Source organism: Zootoca vivipara, chromosome 14, assembly GCF_965207765.1.
Source record: "Zootoca vivipara chromosome 14, rZooViv2.hap1.1, whole genome shotgun sequence".
In the NCBI taxonomy this organism is placed as follows: Eukaryota; Metazoa; Chordata; class Lepidosauria; order Squamata; family Lacertidae; genus Zootoca; species Zootoca vivipara.
The window spans coordinates 3392533-3408559 of record NC_142597.1 but is presented as its reverse complement, the minus strand read 5'-3'; the positions used below and the strand labels follow the sequence as shown (position 1 = coordinate 3408559).

Sequence of the window (16027 nt, the reverse complement as noted above, 5' to 3'; positions counted from 1 at the left end):
GGGGCGCAATTTGGGAGCCTTCGCCTGCTCGGCTGGCCGTGCTCAGGCCCCGCGGGGCTCCCTCCGCCTCTGGGCCGAGCTGCGCTCCCCTCCCCCGGCCGGGAGGGCAGGCGGCGCCGGCAAAGGCTGCGGGTTCCGCTGCGCCTCCGTCTCTCTTTCCACCGGTAGCGAGAGCGAGGGCGCGGAGTGCGGGGGGAAGGGGGAGGAGGAGGCCACCCGGGAGCCGGAACCGGCTGCCATATAAGGAGAGCGGGGCGGGTCCGGATCCTGGCCTTGTATGGCGCTTCCCCTCGGCTGGCGGCCCAGCCAAGCCCGCGGCTGCGGCGGCGAGGCCATGCTGCACACCAGCCTCCAGGCTCCCTGGGGCGGGGAGGGGGAGCACCCACCCACACCCCCCGCGACGCTGCCCCTCCTCCCCAGCACCTGTCTGCTCCTCCGAAGGTGCCTCCTCTTCCTCCCGCCTCTTTGCAGCAGTCCTCGCCTAGGGGGTGCGCGGGGGGTGGGGCAGACGCGACCCTCTTGCGCGCAGTCCCGCGCGCAACCCTGGCGAGGCTCCGGCTCCAGACCGCCTTCCTGGCGCTGCGAGCTGCCCTGTTCCTGCTGCTCCCCTTGGTCCCGAGTCCCGCGCAACGCAGGAGCAGAAGCCGCCCGACCCCTCCGAAAGGAGTTGAGCTGGGGGCCGGACTCGTAGAGTCCCGAGCAAAGTCTGGGCGCTGCTTCTCCGCGCTGCCCGCCAGCGCGCGCTTCTGCTCAATTCCGTTTTGGGGGAGGGGCACGCATCCACAAAACGTGGGGGGGGTAGGGGGAAGCGGCTCTTGCACCGTGACGGGAAGAGGCTTGGACCGAGGGCTTTAACCCCCACACCTCCGAATCCTCCCCCGCCGGTGTGACTTTTCATCTTCGGGTTTACTTTGAACAGGTGTCCTGGTACAGGAGCGAATTCATCCAGCATCTCCTGCTGGGGAGGGTGGAATGACTGGAATCCCAAAGGGCGCCTGCCACACCCAGAATTGGAAAGGGCCGCTCAGTCTCCTCTGCCCCCCATCCTTTATTCCTTCAGGTTTTACAGTAGTGAGGGAAGGCAGGATTGACTGCGAAGCTCAAAACGTCTGTTTTTAAAGGGATAGAGTCATTCCTCCCGCGAAAAGAAGTGTCCCCACCTCCATTTTTCTTAATACGTTTGTCGTGGTTGGTTTCTAATATCTAGGTGCTCTTGGAGAATGATCCAAGTAATAGCTTCGTCGTCTTAGAAAGAAATGGGGGGCGGGGGGCTCATAGTTAGCCCATAAGTTAGTCAGCAACGCTTTCGACGCTCCAAACCTTCCCTGGATACGGCCTGAAGGAACACGAGGCCACCGCCTTGCTGAAGCTAAGCAGGACTAGGTCTGCTCAGTGTGTGGGATTTGGATGGGTGATCTCCTGCGACCACGTGTAGCCACTTTGGGTTCCATAACAGGAAGAAGGGTGGACTAGAAATGTAAGGAACCAATTATATGGGCAAACACGCAAATACCCCAAACAAATCTTACACTGCAGTTCTATTCTACAGGTTCAGAGGCAAGTGCCACTATTTTCAGTGAGGCTCAACTCTCCTGAAGGATTACAGCCTGATATTGCAATCCTGATATTGCACACTGGTTTACAGCGCAATCCTAGCCACGTCCATCGAGAATTACTGTGCTATCGAAGTCAATGGGTAATACGGTTACCGCTGCAGCCTCGCGTGGGGCTAATCCATCAAGCGCGGTAGGGCTTGTTTCTGGGTAAAGACATCTAAAACAGCTCAGTTGGGGTAACTCCATTGGTAGAGCATGAGACTCATAATTTCAGCGTCCTGGGTTCTAGCCCCACATAGAATAGAATCAAAGAATTGTAGAGTTGGAAGTGACCACGAGGGTCATCTAGTCCAACCCCCTGCAATGCAGGACTCTTTTGCCCAACATAGGGCTCGAACCCACGACCCTGGCATGAAAAGTCTCATGCTCTACCAGGTGAGCTACCAAGGAGCAAAGGGTTCCTGTATTGCAAGGGGTTGGACTAGATGACCCTCGTGGTCCCTTCTTACATTTCTCTGATTTTAAGATCGGGACTGTTGGGCATCTTGACGCTGTGCCTCGTCCTCCACCATCACCCACACTCCCCAAGTAGAAATCCTATTTTACACACGTGCCATAAAGTTAAAGAAGAAGCCGCCTATGGATGCCCAAGATCTGATCTCCGGAGATGCTCTTCTCAGCCTCCTCGCGCGCTCCTGCCCCTTGCAGAAGAGTTCCCCCTCCCTTTGCCAAATCCAGGTTTCCTTCCAGCGTGCATTTCACTCCCGTTGCAGAGCTGGCCGTGCAGGAGTTGGGTAAGTCGAGCTATTGCAACATATAATTTTTCCATACATTTGCTACATAACTCGGAGGGTTTTATTTAAAGATAGCATCAGTTGGCACACTTAGCACGAAACCACCTAATTACTGACGCCTCACAAGTGCCAAACTTTAAACCGGGGGGAGGGGAGGGCTAGAAATCCCTGACAAAGTGCTGCTTGCTTGAAATTGCTCGATATTGCTGCGTCTGATTTCCAGCCGAGAATTATTGCAGCGGGGGGAGGGAGGGAAGGAGGGCAGCATCGGCGGTGAACAAGGCAAGGGGAAGCCGAGTCTGCCATGGCTTTTCCAATTTGCCTCCTAACTCAACTCCCACAAAAGCACCGGCTGCAGCGGCTGACGCTTCTTGGCAACCGGCTTTGTTCCCTGGCTTAGACCAAGGCGAGGGTCCGCGAGGAACCTCCGCTATCCCGAAAGCTTTGACCTGTTCCTTCTGGAGCCTTGCGCTGCGTTTCTTACGGCCTGCTTATTCATTTATAACAATAGTACACAAGGTGATTAACCTTTCCAGGTAGATCTACCTCACCATGTTTTTTTGAGGATGAGGGGAAAACTTTTTGGGCCAGGGGTGACTAAGCTGCGGGCAGCCCTGCAGATGTTCCTGGATGACGTATCAACTGTTACCCCTGATTCTCGGTGAGGCTGGCCACAGGTCCATCCCTGCTTTTAGCGAGCCACAGGTCCCTCATACCTGCTTTTAGGCCACACTGGGCTCCTTTGGAGCTTAGCGGGATAGGGGCGTTGGGGTTTGGGTGCCTCAATGGCGCATCATTACCGACTGCCCCGCGTTTAGGCCTATTCGGTCTATGGTGCGTTCTGGGGGACCTGCAGGGCAAGCCTCAAAGGAAGGACTTTTGCTGTGGCTGGAATGGGGTCCTGCCGGGGCGGCGGCGTCCGGCCCCTCCGGCTGCTCGTCTTCTGCGGAGTGGCGCCTTCTTCGCGGCTCGGATCCCGCGGCGTGCGCACGGGTCTGTGGATCCAATCCAAAGCCCAAGAGGGCAGCTGCAGCACAGCGGAACTGTTTAGCAATGAGCGCTGTGAAAACAAGGACGCGTGTCTGTCTGCTGCGGAGGCGCTTTATCCACCCCCCCTTCCTCCTCTTCCTCCCCAAAGACGAGGACGAGGTAAATAATGCCCGAGGAAGCGCGCAGGGGGCGTGGGGCGCTTGCCAGCCCGTGCCCTTCGCGGGGAGGGGAGAGGCAGGTCCTCCGCATGGCGATGCTTTGAAAGCCAGGCAAGCGCGTGGAGCTGAGGGCGGCCTCCGGAGGGGGCCCCGAAGCGGCGACCCGCCCTTGCCCCCAGGCAAGGGGGCCTGCTTCTCCCGGCGCCTTGGCAGCAGTGGCTGCAGGAGCGCGGCCCGGTCGGTGGCCGCAGCGGCGGCAGCGCAGAACTCTCGCTGGCTTCCTGCTTTCTAAACGTTCCATTGTGAGGAGCTTCCATTGTGACGTCTCGGCTTCGGCGCCGCTTTATCTGTCCATATATGGGCAGCTACGTCACGGAGCTTTCCCGTCGCTCACATAAATAGGCTGGCGGATTTCCCTAGCTGAGCATTTGGGCTGCAGTGAGGGAACCTGCTGAACGAGCGAGAGAAGAAGGCAGGGAAGGAAGAGCGAGGCCGGGGAGGAGGAGGGGAGGCAGGGAGGGATTAAAGACTCCCACCATCTTCTGCCATCACATCTGCAAAGCAGATCGGGACTCCCACCTCCTCCTTTCAGGAAACACCTCCGGGGATCCACCGAGGATTGCGCGCCCCCACCGACCACCCACCTTCCCACCCTCCTCCGCCAACTGGCCCCCTCCCCCGTGGCCACAGCACCTTCTTTCCTCCCCCAGCAGCGCCCCCCTCGCCGCCGCAACTTTTCTCTCGCATGGTCTCCTTCGCACGGATTTGCCACGCGGATGCCGCCTTGTCGGGAGCGGAGCTCGGAGCCGCTTTGAACCCGCCGCCGAAGCAGCCGCCGCCGCAGCCTCCTTCTGCTCTTCCTCCAGTGCTATGACAGGCAAACTCGTGGATAAGCTGCCAGGGACCATGAACACTTTGATGAACCAGTTGTCTGACAATTTGTACCCCGAGGAGATCCCCAACTCTCTAAACATCTTCTCCAGCAACGGCGAGGCGTCGGTGGCTCACTATAATAACCAGATGGCGACAGGTAAAGAAGGAAGGGGGAGGGGGCGTGTGGCGGTGGGGAGGGAGGGGGCGAAGCATGTCGCTCTGTCGGGGTTGGGTGGGCGGGCGGCGAAGCCTTCGCCGGCAAAGAGAGGCCGGAGCTGAGCCTGTAGATCTGCCCCTACCCCCCCCCCCCATCTCCCATCCATCCCTCCACCTTCTCCTCTGCGCGCTGGAGCCATTGCTGCTGCCGCTGCGCTGCCGGGCTCCGGAGGAGAGGGGCAGGCAGGAACTCCCAGCGGGGGGAGAAGCTGGAAGGTACGGTGGGGAAGGGGCTAGCAGGTTGGGCGAGCGAGCGAGGTGCCGCTGGAAGCCGCCCTTCTCCCTCGCGCCCCTTGGACTTTGCCCTTTGGAGGCCTTGCCACGGGTCTCTCGGGCGTGTGCCGGTGGCCGTGGGGCTGATTCCGCGAGTGTGTGTGTGTTTGTCTCCCCGTGTGTGTTAGTCCTTGTGCGTGTGTCTCTGTCTCCCTCTCCGTGTGCTGTGGCTTCTCTGTGGCACAGGCTGCCATCGCCGCGCGGGCACCCCCCTCCTCCCTGTGCACACGCACACAACCCAGCACCCCCTCATTCTCCTGCCTCTTTTTATCTATACGTATACAGAAATCATGTCGGAACGAGGAGCGGGTGGGAGCGGGTGAGAGGGATCTTCTTTTTCTGTTTCCCAACGTGGGGAGGTTTCTCCGAGGAGGATTCCTGGAGTCGGAGAAGGGGGTAGGCAAAGAGGAGAACTGAGGTTGGGGCCAGGAGAGGAGGGGGTATCCTCGGCCTCCACCTCTCGTGCCGGAGCCTTCCGAGGCAGGTGAAGTTGGGTCGGCTCTTTCTGGACGCCGCCAAGGAAGTGGAGGGGACGCTGGGCACCGGCGCGGACTGCGCCGGGAGGCGAGAGTTCTGCGCGCTGGGCTAGAGCCCCTTTTGCTGCAAGCGTTGCTGTGAGAGCAGACCCGGTTGGGTTGTGCCTGGCCTCACCTGCGCAAGCAGCGCAGGGCTTTTAATCAACCAACACTCCCCCTCACCGCCAAGTCCCAAACCCTCCTCTCCCCCGCCACCCCGAAAAGAGAGAGAGAGAGAAAACACCCTCCCCCTTATATTTTTCATAACTGGTCTCGACGCAGAAATCACGGCAAGTTTGTAAAGCTCTGCTGGAAGTCCCGGTCTGCGTCGGTGGGGTGGGAAAACGCCTGGAGAGCAGCAGAGAGAAAGAGAGAACGAGAGGCAGACCAGTTCGCTCTTGGCAGCCTGAGCCTACCTGTAACTTCAGGTACCTGCTTCCTCCTGACCCCGCTTCTCCTCCTCCTGCTCTTGCTCCCTCTCCCAATCTTTCCCCCTCTCTCCCCGGGGTTGTGTTCTCGTCGGAACTCTTCCTAAGTACACAGACACCCGACCTGCGTTGCCCGATGCCTTGGAGACTCAAGTACGTAGGAAACTCGGAGGCTCGTCCTGCGGCTCCGGCAATGGAGTCGCCTCCGTGGTCCCCTTCCCAGGGTTCCCACGAAGATGGCCTGTGCAGATTACGTTAGCTGCTTGTGTGTGCGCGCTTAGATATTCTCTCGCGCATGTGTCTGTCTCATCTGAGTGTGTGTATGTATGTCGCTAACATGTGTGTTTGTATATGCTTGCATTTCGTACCCAGGCAAGTGCCACAGTTGTATGTTGTTGCGAATCCTACCGTTCCAAGTGCGTGAGCGCGCGCACATATGGCGGTGCACATGTATGCCGCCCTATATGTGCGTGTGGTGCGCGTGCTGAAATCGTTACAGACACATATCACATATCTGTGTGTGAGCTGGTGTGCTTGTGTGCATACATGGCTATGTAGAGATGCACAGTCCAGACTCCTTGGAAGTTAGAGCCTCAGTTTCCAGGCACTTGTTGGGCGTGCGGGCGGGGGATCAGCCCTTGATCGGGTTTTGTGTGCCCCTCCCCTGTAGGATCCCGATCTTTGAGCAGATCGCTCAAGGGCTCCGCCTCCCCGGCCTCCCGACGGCGGCTCTTTCCCTGTGTCTGCACCTGATCTGTCTCGTGTGCAAGACCATGTGCTGGAGGCGGCGCTGCTCAGCTTCTGCCCGCGCCTTCCCATGGCTTTGCAGAATTCGGACTTCCAAACGGGGGGAGGGGGAGAATCCCACCTACGCCCAATGAATTTCCCCCTGTCTAAATAAGGGCCCCTTCCCCGCAACCCGAAGACTCCCCCTGCCCCGCAATCGCTGACCCGTTTTCTTCCTTCCTTCCTTTCCCCTTTTCTCCCCGCTCTGGCTTCTCTCCTTCTCGCCCTCCGCAGATAATGTTATGGATATTGGCTTAGCCAACGACAAGTCCGGCCAAGACCTGTCGTCGTATTCGGGCTCCTTCCAGCCCGCCCCGGGCGGCAACAAAACTGTGACCTACCTGGGCAAGTTCGCCTTCGACTCGCCGTCCAACTGGTGCCAGGACAATATCATCAGCCTGATGAGCGCGGGCATCCTGGGGGTGCCTCCGCCGCCGCCCTCCTCCAGCGCGCAGGCCTCGACGGGCAGCATGGTGCAGGTCCAGAGCCAAGGCGACGTCGAAGGCATGTATCCAGCGCTGCCCCCTTACTCCACCTGCAGTGACCTTTACGCGGGCGAGCCGGTGCCCTTCCACGACCCGCAGGGCAACGCCGGCCTCTCCTACTCGGCGCAGGATTACCAAGGGGCCAAGCCCGGCGGGGGCGGCGGCGGCGGCGGGGGCGGCCTGGAGAGCAACCTCTTCCCCATGATCCCGGACTACAACCTCTACCACGGGCACCCCAACGACCTGGGCAGCCTCCCGGAGCACAAACCTTTCCAGAACCTGGACTCGATCCGGGTCAACCCGCCGCCCATCACCCCCCTGGAGACCATCAAAGCCTTCAAGGACAAGCAGATCCACCCGGGCTTCGGCAGCCTAGCGCAGCAGCAGCCCCCGCTCACGCTCAAGCCCATCCGGCCGCGCAAGTACCCCAACAGGCCCAGCAAGACGCCCCTGCACGAGCGGCCGCACGCGTGCCCGGCGGAGGGCTGCGACCGGCGCTTCTCGCGCTCCGATGAGCTGACGCGGCACCTGCGCATCCACACGGGCCACAAGCCCTTCCAGTGCCGCATTTGTATGCGCAGCTTCAGCCGCAGCGACCACCTCACCACGCACATCCGCACGCACACGGGCGAGAAGCCCTTCGCGTGCGAGTTCTGCGGGCGCAAGTTCGCGCGCAGCGACGAGCGCAAGAGGCATGCCAAGATCCACCTCAAGCAGAAGGAGAAGAAGGCCGACAAGGGCTCGGCGGCGGCTGTCAGCGCGCCCGGGGGGGCCGGGCCCGGCGGCTCGCCCGCCGTCTCGTCGCTGGCCCCCGTGGTCACCACCTGCGCGTGACGCTGCTCCCGCCCCGCCGAGCCCCAGTGCCTCTCGAGCGCTGTCTTTCGTGCCCACCTGGCGCAAAACCCGCCGAGCAGCAGCGGCGGCGGCAGAAGCTGTTGGCCTCCCCAGGCTCCCGCGAAAGGGATGCCTTTGCGCGCAAGCCTCTCGCCGCCTCCAAGCTGGTGGTGGGAGGAAGCCTTGAACTTTCCGCCGGATCGTCTTGATTCTCAGCGGCTTAGGAGAGGAGGGCAAGCGGGGACAGAGCCTCTTCTCCCGGAGGAGCTGTCCTGGGCATGGGGTGCGTGGGGAGGGAGCTCCGTCTGGCACGTGTGAAAGGGTAGCGGATGGACACGGGAAAACTTCCCTGGATTCCTCTCCCCCCACCCCGACAGATGCCCTTCCTCTGATCTTCCTCCTTTCCTTCTCCCTCGATGGAGGGGGGCACCAAAGTGAAATGCGTGCTGCCCGTGGAGACGGTGTGTGCGTGTGTGTGCGCGTGCGTGCGTGTGTCAGCCTCTTGAACTGAACTTGGCTGATTTTAGCCGACAGTTAAGTTTTCCGTCCCCTGTGCACCGTGGAGAGGAGCCCCCCCACCAGAGCCTTTCCCCCCCGCTCCCTTCCTAGTCCCATCGCCCTGGAAGAAACTGGGTGACTTTTGCAATGGATGGCGAGCCAGTCAGTCCCTTATAGAAATGCGCTGCGGCTGTGCTGCCTCGTGTCTTGGTCTCCCTCTCGGAGTGCCAGAGCAGCCTTGCTCTCCTTTGCTATGACTGGGGAGCAACCTGGGTGATTTCTGGCTTAGAATCATAGAGTTGGAAGAGACCACAAGGGCCATCCAGTCCAACCCCCTGCCAAGCAGGAAACACCATCAAAGCACCATCAAGGCTTTTTCACGTGGAGAAATTCCTTCCTCTCTCTTTTTTCTTGACAATTAAACCCCCTTTCCCGTAAGTCTTCCTCTTGCTCACTTTTATTCCTCCCTCCCCCATCCCTCCAAAAGTATTACCCAACCTCCTCCAAACCCGTAAGAAAACCAATGACACTCCCGCCCGCTGCCCCAAACACACGCCTCTCCTTCGGCCTCCTCTTCTTCCACCTTGGAAATGAGCAGGGCTTTCCAAAACAGTGTCCGGCCCTTCCATGTCACTCTCAGCTTCCTAGTGCAGAGTGATTGTAAATAGCGACCACAGCAAAACTTAGTCTGGGTGTTATTATATAGCTTTAAGAATTGTTGAGGGTGGGGGAATGAAAGAGAGAAAGGGGCAGTAACTGGGGGAACTGGTGCAGGCACTTCAAACTTTATTTCCTCCAAAGGAGGAGTTGGGTGGAGAGAGATAGAATGAAGAAACATGGATTTATCGATCCCTTTGATTGAATTTGTCACACCAAGCCCACCTTCTTGTCATCCGCTGTTGGCAGCTCTGAATGTAGCGAGAAAATGGGGTTGGAGGGAGTCAGGCTCCCCTAACTTGAATGTACAGTACTTACTGCTGAGGATCCCTATTCACTTTTCTCTGAGACTAGGCTACTGTTGGGAGTGGAAAAGGCAGGAGAGTTTACAGGGTGTGTCTGTTTCGAGGGTCGGTGTGTGTGTGTGTGTGTGTGTGTGAATGCATGGTAGATTCAGATGAACTATTTAAGTGTTCATAAGACCCTTAACAAACGAATGGGAGGTGGTATAGCAATTTCCAGGTCATTTTAGCTCACCCTGGGGGATGCCATTTTGGGAAAGAGGGCTAATGGGCATCAATTTGGGATGCGTTTTGTTTTGTTTTTTGTTTTTTTTAGCACAAGGACAATTATTTTCAGAAATGCAGAAAACAGTGTTTTAAATGCGTACTTTTTATAATGTGATTTTATTGTTTTGTTTTGATTTGATTTGGGGGCTCACTTAAAATAAACAGGGGTGGGGAGAGAAAGCAGTTTGCCTTTTTTCCTTTACTCCTTCTGGTACGTGCATGTCATTGCATGTCTTGCTTTGTTTTTCTTTTCTTTTTTTAATAAAACTGCTCAGATATTTAAGCAAAACAATGATGATAATTATAAAAAAAAAACTTGTTGCCAAAAGGTTGTGTTTTATCCAGGTTTGATGTCTGCATGTTAAAAAGAAAATTAAAACAAACATTCTCAGAGAGAGAGAGAAATGCAGTCTATGTGAACTGAAAGAAACAAAAATCAGGTTTATCTACAAAAATCTTAGGGGATGATATTTTTTGAAAGACTTTTGTATAAAGTTGAGTACTTAGGGAAAAGAGACAAATCAGATGTAATATATTTTGTGGATGTTTTTATTTCTTGGATTTATAGTACCTTATACTAAGGTTAAAATGCTTGATATTGTGAAAAAAGTGATAATTTTCACACACATTTCATTGGCTCATTTGTCATGTAATGCAAATATGATAGTTAATGCATACAGCATTTTAAAGGGGAAAATCAGAAATATTGAACTGATGTATTGTTGTACCATTTGCACTGTGAGCAAATGCTAATGCAGTAAATATATTGTGTTTGCTGACAATCAAATCCTTGTAGTAAATATCATTATTTATTTCTTTTTAAAAATCACTGTGTGCATATTATGTTATACATTCTCTGCTTGGGGGGGGGGGAATCTAATATATCAAGGAAAAAGAAACTGTTTACTTTAAAGGGATTAGGCATTATGAATCCTTGTAGATCTGATACGGAAATGTGTTCTGGTACCATACAGAAGTTTGCACCTTGTTTGAATTTCTTTTTGGGTTAATATATAGGGCTTGGAAGTCAGAATGGCGGCACCTTGACTTTTAACCCGTCTTGGTCTTGTGCAAAACCTCCCTTAGCACAGCAAATCACAAGAACATTTACTTGGAATTAAGCTCCATTGAAATCAAGGGGACTTATTTCCAAATAATTTAGTTTAAAACTGGACCCAATTGCCTGTTATTTAAGCATGCACTTTAGATGGTGTTATCTGTGTTTGGCCTCTGCCTCTTAATGTTTCCTCCTGTGTTGTGCTTGTGATCTTATCTTCACTGTTCTAAAATGCTATGGGTACTTTACCAGAATCACACTCACGGTGGGGGCCCCACCCCATTTCCATTTTATTCCGAAAACTGAGCAGCCACGTCCATATAAATGTTAGGTAATGACTGTACACTTATTGCTCTCCATTTAATGCAAACATTTACATTGTGACAAAAGAAGCATTTGCACTAACTCAGATGAAGGAGGGTCTTAATGGCTTAGCTGTTAATGCTCTGTCTCCTTCCCAAAGCCTCATCACTTGAGGTAAAGGAGGGAAAACAGAAAAAAAGGAATGCATTTGTGGCATGGCATGTATGGCTTAAAACATTGTTTTTAGGAATAGTAGTGGTAACTAAAAGGATGGTGTAGAAAAATATGTTCATAGAAAACGGTAAGGAACTCAACAGACCTTCTAAAGGATAGGTACTATCTAGTGTTATAATCTTCACACACACAATATATATATATATACACAGTGTGTGTGTGTGTGTGTGTGTGTGTGTGTGTGTGTGTGTGTGTGTGTGTGTATGCACATACTACCACCATTGATGGGTCCTCTTGGCATACATATCAATGGAAGTAGTATTTCATTGTTTTTGTTAGTGTTTTATTACTCAGCTCTCCCATCTTTTGGGAAACAGCAGAGGGTAAATTTGATGGTGGTAGCTGATGTTTCTAGATAGGGGTCTACAGACCAGCTCATCTCTCAAGGGCATTTGTTTCATGGGGATCGATCAGCTAAAATCTTACTCTGGTCAGATGGAATCTGAAATGTGCTTATTTCCTGAGTCTGAAATGGGCTTATTTGAACCATGGCAAAAAGCTTTTCCTTGAATGCTCCATTTCAATATGGAGGCAAGAATGATGCATGTCTGAATGCTGCTGTCATGGAGGGGGGCGGGGTTCAAAATCCAGCCCTTTAGGAACATACCGTAGACAACAGACTTCTCCCTGACAAACCCTTCTCCCTGACATGTTAGCATTTGTGTGCATGGTGACAGCTCTTTCTCCCCCTCCCTGTCTTTTGGAGATGCATTCATAAATGAAACATTTCCACCTCCACAGTGAAGGGGTACATCTATTCCAGAAAAATGAGGGATTCTGCTGATTGCATACACTGACCCATCCCATCTTGTTTGCCACAGTAATCAGGACTACCAAGTCATCTTCTTAGGGTTTTGTCCTTGGACTCAAGAGTGCATTTTTAAAATCCAAAACCACTTGAAAACAATTCCTTCCTCCTCACTGGCAAGATTTATGTGACTACTCAGTGTCTTCAGGAAGCATACTGTGTAAGTATTCTGAAATACATTCCTATCTGGTTAAGGCATGCAAAGTTTTGGGGGACAGTCCATGGGTGTAGCCACAATTTATGTTAGGGGGTACAGAACCGAGTTACTTGTGATGTGAGTGGTCGGTTAAGCATTTTTATTTATTTACTTGATTTGGAGGGCAGCTGGCTCCCCCTTGCCTAAGCTCCTGGAGCAGTCATAGTTCACTCCAGGTTGTCTGCTCTGACTGGCTGGTAGCTCTACAAGGGCCTTAGGTAGAGTCTTTCCCAGTCCCTCTGCAATAGGCTCCTTTTTTGGCTGAAGTTGTGGCGGATCAAGGTTGGGACCTTCTGTATGCAGGGCGTTTTGATAATGCTCCTATTCCCCTGATCTTTACTTATGTATCAACCCTGGTAGACAGTCAAGTGAGTCCTCAGGTGCTCCCTATGTACATGCTGAATCAAAGGACGTATGAGTAAACTTCAGCCAACTTTGCAACAAACTGGTGTAGTCTTCAAAATGAATGTAGGGTTCAGTTTTAGAACACGAACACACACACACACACACACACTTTTATAAGGGAAAGCTACATAAAACAATCTGCCTATCATATTGGCATTTGATATCATTATAGCATTCCAATCTCTGCTCTTCAACCTTTTTTCTTGTAACACATGACCTATTTCTGATTGCTTTTTTGAGGAAGAGTATCCAATATTACTTCTGTCAGAGTAGGCCCATTGACGTTAATGTGCATGACTAACTTAGGTTATTTATTTCAATTGGTCTACTCTGAGAAGGACTAGCATTGGATACAACCCTAGCAATTTGGATGCACCTCTTTCTCCCAGTTAGGATCCTAAGACGACGGGACACTGAATAACAAAATATTGTTTTTATATCATTTAGATTTGCCCAGTGATAATATTTCTGAGGGAGAAAACTAGTTGATAGCTCTGGGCAGCCCAGTTCCAAATAATAAAGCTATTCCTTCCATGTTTGTTGATCTGTGACTGCTGACGACATCACCATCATTATTATTATTACTATTACTACTAATTTAATTTATATACCACCCTTTATCAAAAGATAAAAGGGTGGTGTACAACATTAAAAATACACTACAGAACATCTATGACAAAAACATAATAAAAACATAGTAAAAAGCATACTGACAGCCTAATAATATCATCATCATCATCATCACCATCACCCTAACATCCTCCCCACACACTTTGAGTAGAATCCATTTTATCATACAGAGCTGTGCATTTTTGCAAAAATGGGCTATCTTTAATTTGAAAGGAATTTCTCTTTATTATTATTTATTATTATTGCTACAATTTATTACCTGCCCTTCACTGTAAGGTCCCAGGGCAGGTTACAACAATTAAGTATATTATTATTAAAACACAATATTTAGAAACATTTTAAAACAACATTATGGAAATAAGGTGAGCCCTAAAATATTCATCTGAAGCCAAAGTAAAGAGGTGAGTCTTCAGCAACCACCCAAAGTTGTATACTGTAATGAAGTTTATAAAAAAAACTTTATAAATAAATAAAGTTAAATAAGGAACTTTCAACAACAAAAACCAGCAGTTCCATTTACAAGCAACTTTTCTCTTACCCACAAACCAAATCCTATATATTTGCTGGCCTTGGGAGTTGATTTTTGACAAAAGCTACTCCTGAGTAGAGAAATATCCCTGTCTTCTGAGTCAAGACACTTCCTCATTGCTTTTCATCAAAGACTCTGATTAGAATTAAAGTTACCCACTTATATTCTAATCCTTTTGGTCTGTGAGATCAATGTTTAGGCAACCACAGGTTTAGCTACACTAGGCCTGTATAACTGTGACTAAATGCCAGCTGCAACCACATACTAGTTGACTATCTTGAATCTTGATGCTTGACAACCCTCTATTCTGCAGTCCTGGGCAAGCAGCAAAATTACCGTATGTGGTTTATATTGGATCCCTAATGGAATGCCTGTCATAGCTGGTATGGGCAGCATTAATTTATCTTGGTGAGTCACAAGTTGTGCTAGCGTGATTTATATCTGTTTGGAAGAAATTTAAACATTCTGTAGTCCCTCATTTGAGGAAAACTTTGGTGCTCATGAAAGAAATGACTTGCCCAACACCAGCCATCCTCAGCCTGGTTCCTTCCATATCAGCTCCTGCCAGCATGGAAAATGGTCAAGTTAGTCCAAAATATCTGGAGGGCAGCAGGTTGGGAAGGCTGCCTAAGATCACACTAGGCCTTAATATGACACTTGGAAACGTAGTCCCACACCTGGCCCCTTAATGTGGAGTTGGACATGAATTAAAAACTTTAGAGGATTCTAATATATTTAACTGAAATGACCCACCTCATTCTTTTTGCTTGCACCTTCCAAAAGGCTGACCTCATAGCTGCCAAGTTTTCACTTTTCTCGCGAGGAAGCCTATTCAGCATAAGAGAAAATCCCTGTAAAAAAGGGATAACTTGGCAGCTATGTGACCTGGTGTTTTGGAGTTTTATTTAGCAAGTGGGCAGATATTGATTTCCCTAATAGCCCACCTAAATAGTCCGATTGTTTGTGGTTATTAAACGCCTCACAAAATATTCTCTGTAATTATAGTATTTTAACAACTGGAGTTAGAATGCTCATTCAACCACCAGACATTTACCGTAGCTAGTTTTTCTGTCTTGATTCTTGGTAGTATTCAGTATGTTCTGTATCAAGTTGTTCTGCATCATTCTTGGATTTTGGTCCTCATTGTTAAAGCCCTTTCATTCTCTGAGAATGCCAGAAGGCCATAGGGCTGGGCAAATTGATATTGCTTCCTGGCAGAGATTAAGAAAGACAGGAATGGAATGTTCATTGCACTATCCCAAGAGAAGGGAGACAGGAGACATCTGCCCAGTTTTTTTGGCCAAGGTTCCAAACAGCCCATGCATGGCTCTCGGTTGCCTCTTGGCTTCAGAGCATATCTATGAGTCTTCAGACCTTCAATCTTCTTGGCTACATAGCCACATTGTAAACCTATTTCTTAATTGCTCTTATTTCTAGGCCTTACCATAATTTTCTCTCTTTCTCGTTCCCTATTTTGTATTGTTTCCCCCAAAATGAAGTTTCCTTTGAAGATAATTTCTCTAAAGAGTTGTGTGCTGCTTGCATTTATTTGTCCAGCCTGCATCTATCTTCGTTTCTAACCTCTCTAGATCCTTTTACATTAATCCTTTGTCCTCACTGCTGTTTGTAACACCTCCCAGTATAGCATCATCTGCAAATGTAATTACCGTGCTGTTTACCTGCCAGTCCAGATTGCTAATAAATAAAGCCAGTCCTTGCGCTTATCCCTTCTGGGCACCTCCTTGTCACTGTGCAAATCCATGAGGCATTGCTCTTTGCCTCTGCTCCCCTAAGCGCTTTCTTGCGCCATGTGATGAGTCTTGCATTCAAGCCAATTTATATTAACTTTTCACATGAGATTTCATGAGGCATTGTGTCAAGTTGATATCCTAGAAATACTCGCTGAAATTTAGACTTTTATATTTTAGTGTTCATACTCTCCTTTTCCCTCCAGCTCAAACCAGCATACATAGGTTTCCCCCATCTTATCCTCACAACAACCTGTGCCTTGCAAAAGGTCACCTGGTGAGCTTCACTGTCTTAGTGGGGATTCAAACTCTAGTCTCCCAGGTCCCAGTCTAGCACTATAACAGCTACACCATGCTGGTGTAATAAAAAAGGTACCGTAGATGGAAAATACCCTGGAACAGAAACTGTTTCATAAGAAGAACCTGTTTTACCTTCTCACAAGGACATTTTGTGAGAAGGGGGCTCCTGTATATATTTTTTTAAA

General features: G+C 51.0%; 1 protein-coding gene across 2 annotated transcripts; it reads left to right on the top strand.

Annotated features, from left to right (window-relative positions):
- Nucleotides 1-3920: 3920 nt before the first annotated feature.
- EGR3 (early growth response 3) lies at nt 3921-10461 on the top strand. Of its 2 annotated transcripts, XM_088657822.1 has the most exons (3): nt 3921-4528; nt 5658-5803; nt 6824-10461. In XM_088657822.1, exon 3 carries the CDS (start codon nt 6832-6834, stop codon nt 7906-7908), a length of 1077 nt encoding a protein of 358 aa, XP_088513948.1. In that variant the 5' UTR covers nt 3921-4528; nt 5658-5803; nt 6824-6831; the 3' UTR covers nt 7909-10461. The 2 variants fall into 2 exon arrangements, with proteins under 2 accessions (XP_088513948.1, XP_034995730.1); XM_035139839.3 differs by lacking the exon at nt 5658-5803 and having other exon boundaries at nt 3927-4528.
- Nucleotides 10462-16027: the final 5566 nt, after the last annotated feature.

What these genes read in the sequence shown, in the direction of transcription:
- EGR3 (XM_035139839.3), top strand. Translation starts at nt 4,369, where the DNA reads ATGACAGGCAAACTCGTGGATAAGCTGCCAGGGACCATGAACACTTTG. An exon ending in TAATAACCAGATGGCGACAG is followed by an intron (nt 4,529 to 6,823) that starts GTAAAGAAGGAA and finishes CGCCCTCCGCAG; the next exon opens with ATAATGTTATGGATATTGGC.